General features: G+C 41.7%; 1 protein-coding gene across 1 annotated transcript in view; it reads right to left on the bottom strand.

Annotated features, from left to right (window-relative positions):
- Window positions 1–4,997: 4,997 nt before the first annotated feature.
- Window positions 4,998–13,205, bottom strand: part of LOC147623768 (DNA replication factor CDC6B-like) — a 54,022-nt gene continuing 45,814 nt past the window's right edge. Inside the window, exons 13-17 of the mRNA XM_086820382.1 lie at window positions 6,157–6,246; window positions 5,836–5,898; window positions 5,647–5,742; window positions 5,477–5,566; window positions 4,998–5,392 (exon numbers count right to left, since the gene is read on the bottom strand). Of these exons, the coding sequence (XP_086676508.1) occupies window positions 5,360–5,392; window positions 5,477–5,566; window positions 5,647–5,742; window positions 5,836–5,898; window positions 6,157–6,246 (372 nt within the window). The 3' untranslated portion in view covers window positions 4,998–5,359. The remainder of the gene's footprint in view (window positions 5,393–5,476; window positions 5,567–5,646; window positions 5,743–5,835; window positions 5,899–6,156; window positions 6,247–13,205) is intronic.

Genomic DNA, 13,205 nt, shown 5'->3' with positions numbered 1-13,205 from the left:
AACATCCTTTAGTAAATCCTAATTATTAGAGTAGAAATGATTCCTTTTGTTTATGACCCTTTATTCCTTTACACTCTAACTTCCTTTACACCTCCATAGAGTAGAAATGATTCCTTTTGTTCATAACCCTTTATTCCTTTACACTCGAACTTCCATAGACACCTCCAGTATCTCTCTATGCTTGAAATCAATCCATCCCCCTTGCCCATTTATGTAACACTCTTATTTCTCAAGTGTACACTCACATAAGCTTGGTTGTAACCACATTGGTTATACCATGGTTGCTGATACTAACTAGCAAATGTGGACACAACAATGCTAGGAGCAACAAGAAGATAGACTATGGCATACCACCATAGCAACCAATAGTAGGATAGTCAAGGTGTTGCTTCTACAATTCCCACTTCAATAGCATGTGGTGGAAACAAGATTGTAGAGATTCCTAATAAAAGCACTTATTACGAGAACCAACATTGTAATTGTATGAGGTCATGAGCCAAAACTATGTCATGTTAGTGGATATACTTTGAGTGAGTGTGAACACCTATGGCCTTGTATACACACACACACACACACACACACACACACATATATATATACACACACACACACACACACACACACACACACACACACACATACACACACACACACACACACACATATATATATCTCTCATAATACAAAAGACTCTATATACTAGACTTGATGACATTTAAAGTTATCGTAGTTATATATTATAAATGTGGCATAGCTATTCATGCTGATGCATAATAGCACATTTGGTTATCATGCATTATATTCTTAAGGTAATTTTAATTCATTTTTAAATATTACCGGGAAGTATGTACAACGGAAGTAATAGTTAATGGCAAGATAGAGCAATATATATGAAAGAGCAACACAAGATGTATAGAAAGCTTCTATATTAACTTCTATTTCAACCTTCATCTTCAAGTGTTTTGTTACTTATGTTACAAAAGTGAGGCCTCCTACCCTTTATATAGGGTTCACCAAGGATTAGGGTTGGGCCAACCCCACATGCCCACTTTATTTGGGGTGTGTTCACACCTACGAAACCTCTTTCTCTTTCTCTCACCCTTTCACTTGTACATCATATATTTTAACATCCCCTCTCAGTGCCACCATGAGACAATGCCAAACATGGAGCAAGGTGAGCATTGGACATACAACAACAAAATGACCCCCTCTCAACCATAGGATAGATAAGAAGGTCGGTAGCCTTTATGAATTAGGCTTTTACAAAAGTAATGAGTTATAGAGAAATGTGGTTTACTCCCAATTCTAGCAAACATGTTTCACTCTTCAACTAGAAGAGTTGTTTATCATGTGAGGAACTTACAAAATTCCCCTCAACCTTAGTAACATCTTTGGTACCATCTCTTCCATAGTGGCTTCGTGGCTTCGTACACCACCCTTGTTAATCCTTCGCTTTGATGAAACCATCTTGTTGCAAAAGACAATCTTCAAGTGGGATTTGGATGTACCATTCTTCATTACATTGGCTTCATTGGTTGCATCTTCGTGCTTCTCCAATCCTTTCTCGTGGTAGGTGTGTTTCATACGTACATGTCTCCTTCCAATCATGGTAGCTTCCTTAGTCCAGCTTCCACATAGACTAACATAAGGCTGCCACCCATGTTTTAATAGCTTATGCATGTGCTTCTCAATATGCTTCTTGCTTCCACCTTTCACTTGCATAAATACATACACCAATGTAAACCATGCACATCAAAGAAATTTTAAGATTTGGTTTTCATGAAAAAGTTACCATGCTCTTAGATGAGCAAGGATGAGTGACATCCTTGGAATGAGCAAAGGTTGAAAACCTTTGAGATAAAGGTTTAAAACTACAAGATTTAAATGCCTTTATAAGAAGGGTTTTTTTTAAAAAAAATTGAATAGTAAAAAAATTCAAAGGTTTTTTTAAAACCTTAGGCCCATTACACATCGCCATATCCCTGCATGCCCATGTTGATGTGGTGATGCCCATGTTGATGTGGTGGGGTATCCACTGCCAATAATTCATGGGCAGTCAAATCTCCCAATGGGCGCTGGGGTATGTGTAACGGGCCTTAGAGTCACAAATTTTTTTTATGCCGCCGCGATGATGTGCTACTGTCGGGCTACGCTTGATGCTTGTTGTCGCCTGGCCACGATATAAGCAACAAGGAAAAGCAAAGCAACGCTCATTGTGCAGCACAGGGCAGACACGCATAGTTGACGCTGCCGTCTGGACGGACTCGTCGACAGCGGCCAACAGAGAGCTGTTGTTAATGCAATAGAGAAGCGGCTTAGTACAAGACGTCTTGTAACAGTCCGTCTGATGTTGGACGGATCAGTCCCATCAACGAACAACGACGATAAGAATAACGGATGGCAACGGGCTGCCTGAGACGGACGTGGACGTGATGGTGACGGACGTGCTGCCGCCAACAGAAGATGTTGCCTCCAAACCTAAACCTTGTGTTTTCTTGATGTTGGAGCTTCTCACCATGCACACACTTCTGAGGTCTTCTTCTCTTGGACACCTTGAGCTCTTCTCCTCTCTTGAGGCTCCTTGCTTGGCTCTAGCAAGCTTCTATGCTTGCGATTTGGAGCAAGGATGCTCCTTCTCTTACGTTTTTAATCTTGGATGTTTCTAAAGGTTGGTTTTTTAGATGTGAGGCCTTCTATGACCTCACCTCCTTCCAACAAATGCAAGCCAACACAAAAAGTGCAAAACTCCAAAACACAAATTTCTTGCTCAAAGAACTTCTATACCTTGATTGATGCTCTTGTGTTGCTTTCTTCCTTGACCAATGTTTGCTTCTCACCTCCTCCTACCACCATCCTTCTTGATTAGGATGTGAATGGCTTATAATAGTGAGAGAGAGAGAAAAGGGGATCGAAAGAGAACTTAGCCTTTGCAAGGCTATGATACCATGTCAAAATTATGGGGAGTATAGACAACGGAAGCAATAGTTGATGGCAAGATAGAGCGACATATATGAGAGAGAGCAAGAACACAAGATGTATAGAGAGCTTTTATATTACCTTCTATTTCAATCACTCCAAAGTTGACTTGACCTTCATCTTCAAGTGTTGTGTTACTTGTGTTACAAAAAGTGAGGCCTCCTGCCCTTTATATAGGATTCACCAAGGGCTAGGGTTGGGCCAACCCTAGATCCCTTTTCCACCCACATGCCCATTTTATTTGAGGTGTGTTCACACCGACCTCTTCCTCTCACCCTTTCACTTGTACACAATATATTTCAACAACATAAATGTGCAATGGGAGAAAAAAATCCAAATAATACCCTTATAGATTTAATCTATGTAATATAATCAACTTCAATCTCTATGTGTGTCACATTGAGATTATTGCCATATAACTTTTCTCAACTTCAATTGGTGACGCTTCATGACTCCAATCAAAACTTATAACTGTAGTGGTTCCTGTTACTGAGGTGGGCTTCCTTTTCTTGAGAATATAATACAACACTTGCCTTGTCTTTATGCTATGAGTTGTTAGCTACAAGTCAACATACCTTCTATGCTCTTAATGACCTTTGCAAATGACTTGTTTTGTATGTTGAGAGCCACCACTTCTTATCAAAGCCTTCCACCCTAATTGTATTTAAAGGTTCTCCAATAAAATGTAACCTAGTCTTTGAGAGAACTTTCATTTGGATGAATCAATCATTTTTCTTTCCTAACAGAAGCCTTACATCTCCTATGGTCGCAATGTGCATTTTCTTAAGCTTTGAGTCACCCTTTGGGCACAAGACCAACTCCCAAACACAATATAAGATATCAAATCTAGTGGTTTTAGAAACATATGAAGAGGACCCAAGAGACAAAAAAAACTACATATTGATTGTGGTCTATGAAAATTGGATGTCTATCTCCATAAGGATGCTCATTGCCCATCAAATAGAAACCATCAAGTTGAAACCAATATGTTTTCCTTACAACAACATGCATTCATGTCCTTGAGCTTTTTAACATAGTTTGGATCAAGCTTCTCAAAGACCTTTTGACCAATTTTTACATCAAGGTACTCTATCTACCTTGAATCTTATATGCAATTTTTATTATCGAGTTGGTTCCACTACAAATCTTGATAGGTTGGCTTGGCTGTAACCAACATGATGACTACTTGTTCTTAAACAAGCCCAAGATAAGATAAATCTAGTCAACCTTTTCAAAGTTATTTCACTTCTAGGCTGGCTGTTGACAACAACTTGCAAAGAGAAAAGAAGGCATTCATTCACTAAGGATTGTGTGGGGATGCCATCAATGCATGTATTGTGGATCTATGTTACATACGCACTCGTGCTTCGACCTTCCAAATAGTTCCCTAGCTATACCCCACATGCACTAGTATCAAAGTTTCCTATGATCATGATGTTCCTTTTTGAGCTACTTCGATTCCGAGCAGACATTTACGTAACTTTCGTGTGCCCTCATAACAAGCAACAATTCTTTTCCATACATGAATGTCCATAAAACAATGCTCTATGAAGGGATAAATAAGTGAAACAACTCCAATGATATGATAGTGCAAGCCAAGACATCTATGCAATTATCATGTGCCCTCAAACATGCAAAGCTATCCTTTCCCATACCTAAATGGTCCATAAAACTATATACCTAGATGAATCCAGGGACAACCCAGGGACATGCCCAAATTCACCTTTTAGGAACATGCATGTTATATACTCATGGTAGTCAACCCACAAGACTATATAACTATCAACTCCATTATGCATAGTATGGACTAGATACTACGACATCCCCACTGACATCATCAAACTATGTTCTATGAAGGTCTCAATGAGGGCCAATAAATGAGACAACTCCAATTTATTGAGAGGGCAAGCTAAGATATTAAATTGATCAGTGTCACAAACACAAACCAGACTAATACCATGTATAAACATCATGACTAACATGCTTGGGTAGTATGAACAAGACTCTAAAGATTGGAATGATTTTCACTCCTCAACCAGATGAGCATTATATAAGAACTGTATGTAAAATGCATAATGTTTGTATCATTGAAAGTCCTTCAGAACCCATCTCGCAGTCATAAAATTATTGAAGGGCCCTGAAATAAGTAACAGCTTTTCATAATCATCGCATGTCTTTATACCTGTGCATATCAAGCACATGCGGTGCACAGCTGGACAATTTGGATCAAGCTTCACCTTCAGGTGAAGATGAGGAACTCCTGATTAAAAGTTCGTCTGTATATCAATGGCACTGATACACGTGAGACTTGTCCCTCCATGTGTACTTGTTGAAGCTGTGTCCAACGGGGTAGAATACATGGATTGCTGGTGGCTTTTCTTGTTTAAGTAAGATTATTGCAGAAGAATCGAACTGCCTACAGACAGGCAAAAACCCAAGTCAACACACACATGATGATCGGTCTTCCATCCATAGAAAGACTATGGAAGTCATCACCAACCTGTAAGGCAAAGACAATGTCATCTTCATCCACCTGCAATGTTACTCTCCTTAGCCTTTCTTCTCGCGAGGAACCAAGACTAAGAAGTCCCTGCAACTCCTCAAACTACATGCATCAAAGGCTGCTGAGTACATCATGAGAAGAGTTCCAAGCATGGTACAGCCTTTTACCTGATCAGCAAGAACCCTGCACACACTCGAAAATTCCGGGACTGAAAGTGCAGGCATGCCTGTAGACTTGCAAAACTCCACATATCCAACATTGACCTGGAAGCACACATGCAGTAAAACATTTTAAAGACATGCAACACGGAGATAAAACTCCCACACGGACTTGAAGAAGAAAAGGGAGGGTGGAACCTGTCCAAGGGTAGCATCCTTCTTTTTGTGACGGAAGAGACGTACAGCTGCACATAAAACCATCTGCAGTACATGCATGCATTAAAATTTTAGAGAAAAACACTGAAAGATACTAATGTTGCTTTCTTTAATCCAAACTTCACAGAGCATTTTTTTCTTTAATTGGCTAACCCCTTCTGTTGGTTTTCATTATGTACCCTTTGATTGAAAATAAAACTTTTCTTAAGTTGCCTGCAGTTTGATATCTTTGTCATCTCAAACAAATGTTTGAAGGATTGTTACATCATGCTGGCATAAACAAATGGTTAGCAGAAGCTCAACCTGTTGATGCTTTGGAAGGGACTTCACAGTGTCCACAATGGCAGAGCGAAATGTTCTTGCCAAAGCCTGAGCCATATGGTGTATTTGCACCTGAGTACACCACAAAGCTGTTTAAACACATGCTTTAATTTTTAAGCACATTAGCTGGCATAAACAGCATCCATGAAGCTTGAATTGCATTTTATTAAAAGAAAATTTAGCATACTGTAAAGACTTCAATTTCTACCGGAGCAGCCGTGGCCCATCCTGTGGCATTTGTGGAGATCAAAAGGACAGAAGAAAAATGTAGATTGTTGTACTGCTGAGATTCCCCAAGAAAGGAGCAGCCATGTTATGGGCACATGTAGGGCCTAACGATCTCTACCAGCTCTTTCATTGAGATGGATAAAATGAGGTAAAATTGATATTGAAGATCATAAGCTTCTGGTGTATAGAAAATAAAGTCGACTCCTTACAAATTGCCATGGAGAAATTGTTGTTGTAGGCCATGTATTACTGTTTAGGAGGTGGATAGTATCCTACTTAAGTCTCTGACATGGGTTCTAGCAGTTGCATCCTCAAATGTGAAGACCAACAACTTTTGCTTTGAATTGTTCTTCTCCAGCTTTTATGTATCTTACCAAATGGATCTTTAAGTGTCGTCTTCTTCTTCATCATTTGATTGGTGAGGTTCTTTTTTTAAAATCACAGGTAGAGCTCCTGCTAATCAGTCGATGATACTGCTCCTCTCTAAGCTCAACCCCCTGGGAGCAGGGAGAGGCCATTAATTTTCGCATAGGCGACTAAGGCACTTGGTGTCCATCAGCGGCTAAGGTGAGTGGGATTTGAACTCAATATGCCCCACTCAAGGGTTCAAACACTTACCAACTCCCCAACAAAGACGCCGACTGATGGGCAAGGTTCTTTATGCTCATAGATATCGCATTCAAGGCTTTAGAATAAAATTTGTTTCACCGCATCGATGGGTTGATTGATTGCAAAGGACTCTTTGATACCTCCTCTGTCACAAGGGTCTACCCAAGACTGCTCTCCTTCTGTACTCATACTTTAAGTAACCCTGATGGGTTGTTCTTGCACCCTCCATTTTGGCTCCTCCGAAGTATATTGCCACACTATGCCAATATAACTAGGAGAAAGGGTGTACATATTTGGGACCCTGTACTCCAGAAAAGCAAGCTGTCACGCACATCCACTTGGATGCCATGGACATAGCTGCTGTACAGGAAAGTACAAGAAATTGTCGTTGGACACCTGGTCCGTTGTGAGCCCTTGTCCAAGGACATGTCAGCCAATGTGCCACCAAGTGTGTGTCAGTGTCAGTGGTGCATGTCCTGCACATGTCCGTCATGCTTGTCCTGCACACTGATGTGACCCTCTTGAATGATGTATTGGTGTTCCGGGCACTTATTAAGCTAGTTGGTCAGGTGAACAGGCACCTGTCTGTCATAGGGCTTCATCTAGTGAGCACTGGTGTGTGTGAACCCATCAGAGGCATGGAACTAGCAACACCAAGAATGGGATTGTGGATGCTGTGGGCCCCATTGGCCCAGGCATAGGTGCCGAGAGGCCACAGGTGAAAACACAAGGCATACACATTTTATGTGTCCTCTTTTCAAGTCAGCAAGCCCCTTTGCCCAGTCAGCCAGCTTCAAAGGGTCCTAATCCACTATATATAGGTGCATGCCCCAGGCGGCCCACAGGCAAGAAAACGAAAAGGAAGGTCAGTCCTGAAGCCAGGCGACCAGCAGGGTTCCAAAATGCTGCATGCATGTAAGAGGTTCCTTGAAGGAAAACGCAGGCATCAAAGGTGTTGTCCAGCAGCATAGAAAGAGGCGACCAGGTCTACTCTCTTCGCGGGTGATCTGCACGAACCATTGGTTAGTGTTTGGTGCTGATTTACAGCCCACATGTTAGACCATAGACATTCAACAATAAAAGCAAACGCACCTTCATGGTGGGGACCCTTTAGAGGGTTATTTGGGACCCAGTCTGCTCTCCTCTGTCTCTCTCTCATTCACTCTCTTTATGCAAATCATCAACTTGTGAGTGCTGAATTTTTCTGTAACCAAGTAAACAATTCTGTCTTCAAGCTTCTGCATGTAGCAGTGGTAATAGAGCTTTGATTAGTTAAATAATTCAGCCAAACAAAAATTATCTTGTGTGGATGGTTTATAGTGCATCAGGGAACACCTGTAAGAGCAGCCCACGTCGGTCTTTTGAGTGGATGGTTTGCTAATGCTCAAGGGCATCCTGTAAGAGCAGCCCACACCCCTAGTGAATGGTTTCATTGCCACCAAGAAGAACCTTGGCTGCTCCCACTATGGCGACCTCAAACGACGAGAAAGAGCAAGAGATACAAGAACTTGCGGCATCTACGGACACGACCATGGAGAGCGTTGTGCCTCCCTTGCCATAGACTCCTATGATCTTGATGCCCGGCCAGCTTTCACCACAAATGATTCAGGACATGCTAGACTGCGATGGTGGCTGCCCGAGACTGTGCAACAGCTTCCCAACAAGCACAACGATAGGAGAAGCATAATTGGTTTCTTCTCGCCCTCGATTGGAAGACAACACCGGCAAGCTAAGCACGACATCTAGAAAGGCGCAGTGTGCGGTTATCTACACACAGACCTCAGACCGCCATCTCTAGTGCTTCCGAGAAGTTGCAACTATTTGGCCTTCCTAGCTCTATTCACATGATGGAACCCTTGCCTGGACACTACACAGGTGGAAGAAGGCATGGGGAAAGGGACCATAAGGTTTACTCAAGAAAAAGCACCAGTCTTGGTCAAAAAGCATAGAAAAGCAAAAAATCAAACTGGGTTGACTGCGAGCCAGCAGGAGCACCACTGGCAAGAGGAGACTGAGCCGGACCAAAAAGCAAAAAGCAGCTCTAGGGCCAAAAAGCAAGGCCTTGAAGCCAAAAAAAGAAAAACACGAGAACTTTGGAAAGGCAGGTCAAATTTTGAGTAATATTTATTGTATAAAGTATTTTATTATTAAAAAGCAAAAGCTTAGCTTTTTGGCAAAAAGCAGGGCCCTCCTCATGTATAAAACGGCTTAAACCTCTCTTGTAGCACCATGAGTAAGACCATTGAAGGAGCTTGAAGATCATCCACTTCATTAACATCAACAAGATCTCGGAGGGAGGGTGAAGACTTTCATCAACATCATCGAGCTGTTGGAAAGCCCCTTCAACAACACTGCTTGCACCAACATATTTCTGGGTTGGCCACCTTTCTGTAGCAGCTACTCGCCTGTACGCCACCCTCTGAACAACTGATTGCAGCCGTCGCCACCTAGTTGTGCTGCCAACACTTGTGCGCCTGTCTTAGCCACCTGTCGCCAGCGCTGCGCCTGTCTCAGCCACCTGCCACCAGCCTTTGTGCTACCTGTTCCAGCCTCCTATGCAACCAGCACCGCCTTTGGCAGTGCAGCCAACAGCGCAACCATCCACCAGCTAGTGCCAGCCGCCTACACCATTGCTACCATCAACCATCGGTGTCATCTGAGCCACCTCCTCAACGCTTGTACCGCCTGCACCACCTCAGCAATGCCGCCCAAATTTGTCCATTCAACGCCTACCATAGCAGCCAGCAAAAGAAGAAAGACAAGAAGTCAAAAACAACAAACTCAATAGATAAAAAGCCATGGTACTATCATCTTGCAAAAAGCCAAGGTTTTTCAAAGTTTTTGTCTTCTAACAAGCACCTCTACGGTGACGGGGGCTTTTAGTTTCTAGCTTTGCATCTCAAATCAGTGTAAGGGTTTAGACACTGCCCTTTGGCTTCCAAAGCCAAGAGCTAAGACCTACCCAATATGATGGCTAGTGCAACTAAAGTAGATAAGTTTGAAGGGTATTGCTTTCATACATGGCAGATGAAGATTAAGTTTACTTTCATGAGAAAAGGGCTATGGGGTGTAGCAAATAGGAAAGAAAAAATGCCAAACTCGAGAGACAAGAAAACTTTATGGATTGGCAAGGATGAGAAGGCTTTGGCCATCATAGCCTTGGAACTAAGTGATACTTATATCCATCATATAGATGGAAAGGACTCATCCAATGAGGCTTGGAACACCTTAGACACTCTCTTTGGAGCTCAATCAAAGAACTCTAAAATCACCCTCCTAATTAAATTCTCTGAGCTAAAATTGAATTCAGGAGAGTCACTCCCGACTCATCTGAATTACATGAAAAGTATTTTCGCTCAACTGGTTGGGATCAAGAAGAATATTGAAGATGTAATCATAGCCGTTCTCTTAAAAAGTTTACCTCAAGAGGAGTATGGTAACATAGTTACTACTCTCACTAACTTGCCAACACCAAAGCTTATGAATGTGGAAGCATCCCTCTTAGAAGAAGATGCAAAAGTCAAGCCGAGACAAGGTATTATAGATGGTGCCTTCTTCAACAAAGGGAGCTATAAGATGTCCAGCAAAGGGTTCTCCAAAGGATCAAATCCAAAGAAAGACTTCTCCAAGAAATCATGCAATTTTTGTGGAAAACCAGGGCATAAAGAAAAAAATTATTTCTTTAGAAACAAGGCTCAAAAAGCTCTACATTTTGATGCTAGGATTCTAGTTATGATGATACTTATTATATTAGCATAAAACAAACTAGATGTGAGATAATAATTAATACTAATCACGTCATTAACTAAACGGGCAGCATAATGACACGATATGAAATAATGGAGGTTGTATACTCATGCATTAGTTGAGAGCCTCTTATATAGGTTGGAGGACAAGTGATTAGAATGTGATTAACCCCTAAGCAAGACTCTGATAAGATCTTGAAGAGAGCACCCAAAATCCTAGATTTGAGTGCAAGAAGAGATCTCTTCCACTTGTTCTAGGTGCCTAGAATATGCTACTGGACACTACTAACCATAGTCTATAAAGATTTGCTAAGGCTAAAGAGACCTTTGGACCATATGCCCTTATCTCCAATGTCACATGTATATTTTGTTGTATTGTTTTCAACACAACAAAATATCCATGGCTACTAAGATGACAATGCTAGCTCTAGTTACAATTTACAACTCTGGTTATGATGACCATCCAAGTGCCCCTAGGTCTTACTCATGGTGGTTTACAATGCCAAAAGTTGATGACAGATGCTAGGATTCTAGTTATGTTTACATTTTGCTTAGAATAGAGAGATGAGTACAGGTAGGCGGGCCCTAGATGGTCTAAAAAACCCAATCATGCTCGATGTACTTAGCCTCTACTGAGGCTCCTTCTTCTTTGTCTTCCTTTTTGTCTTCACTTGAGCTGTCTGCTGTTCTTGCAAGTAGAGCTTTCTGAGCCTTGTTTCTAAAGAAACAATCTCTTTCTTTATGTCTTGGTTTCCCACAAAAATTGCATGATTTCTTGGAGAAATCTTTCTTTGGATTTGATCCTTTGGAGCATAGTAGCAACGGAACGGGAACGGGAACAGGAAAAAGGAAAAAGGGTAACGAGGGGGAATGACCTATATAATTCCTAGAAATGACAATAAATCTTAACATACAATGCTCATTTATATAACCAAATTAGTGCACCACATGTGATATCATACATGACATAAGTGACAAAAAGCACAAAATGTGGCCCACGGCCTAGATAAAAGAAACAACCCAAGTCCAGAGTCCAAGCCTCAAGGTGACATGCAAATAGTAAGGAGATATCATGCATGGCTACTACCAGTGATGCCATCAAGGAGATCGTCTATGTCATCCAAGAAAGCCATATCATCAAGACCAACATCTGTAGCATCCAAATCTTCAACCCCATCTTGACCAAGATCTGCAAGTCCATATGTCTCCTCATCATCCAAGGACTCCTCATTAAGCAATATAAACTTCTCTGGTTTGGGAGAAGCCATATCCCCAAGCAAGCGCAAATTAGCACTTACAAAAATTAAGTCATTGACTTGTTTTGTCCCAAATTTGTTCCTCTTCTTGGATGCAACATGGCCGAACACACTCCATAGTTGCTCAATCGGAGAGGAGCTTACACCTTGAGACAAGATCCTTACTGCCAATGATTGAAGCTGTGGTGTACGAGTCCCATAATCCTCCCACCATAAAGTAGCCCCTATCTTAAACCTATCTCTCTGTGCATCAGCCGATCTTTACTGCCAATGATTGAAGCTGTGGTGTAAGAGCCCCATAATCCTCCCACTATAAAGCAGCCCCTATCTTAAACCTATCTCTCTGTGTATCAGCCGATCCAAAACTTCCCAACTTGCTGCGATAAAATCCAAGTTGGTCTTTTACCAACATTTATCTGCATCACGAACCTGCCTAGAAAGCACTGTCTCCCAACCATCCATCACCTCATCATCGGCCTTTCGTCCACATCCTTGGAACTCGGGATCCAAGACAGACGCAGCAGCATGCATAGGAGAATGATAACCATTCCATCGTGCTTCACATAATTCTCGAACCTCTGTATATTTCTCATCAGACAAGCCCATTTCCCCTATTTTCTCGATCATTCAGTCATCCCCTCATAAACCTTGCCAATGCATGGCTCCCGTCCATCTGCAATCCGCATCAAGCGCATGATCGGCTTCATCATAGCATTGATAGTGTTGACTTCATCCCAAAATGTGAAGTCTTGTATGGTTCTTGCAACCTCTATGCCAGCTCTTGACCGAGAAAGAGCCCATCCCATCCACTCATGCATACAACCAACTGCTTCAAAGGCGAGTGCACTTTGGATAACCTCTTCCATCATGAGAAATTTATAACCAAAGTCTGTCTCTGAGTACTTCAAGAGATTCTTTTTGGGCGATCTCTTGCGGAATTCATTCAAAATAAACTGATGGTTTTGAATGAAGCTTATTATCTCCTTGCCTTTTTGAATGTGTGGATCAACCCATGGCCAGCTGCCAACATCCTGCAATAAAGTTGCTCAAACAATGAGCAAAATCATGGACTAAATGTGATATGCGGATACCTATCTTTAAGCTTAAGACCAACTGCTCTATTTGTTGTCTCACCATCAGCTAAGAACTGAATAACATTCTCTGGTCCAACCTTCTCAATACCTTCGGCCCA

Source organism: Cibotium barometz, chromosome 26 (genome assembly GCF_041138505.1).
Source record: "Cibotium barometz isolate CiBa-2024 chromosome 26, ASM4113850v1, whole genome shotgun sequence".
In the NCBI taxonomy this organism is placed as follows: domain Eukaryota; kingdom Viridiplantae; phylum Streptophyta; class Polypodiopsida; order Cyatheales; family Cibotiaceae; genus Cibotium; species Cibotium barometz.
Note: the sequence above shows the minus strand (reverse complement) of the source record. Positions and strands in the feature narration are given on the sequence as shown.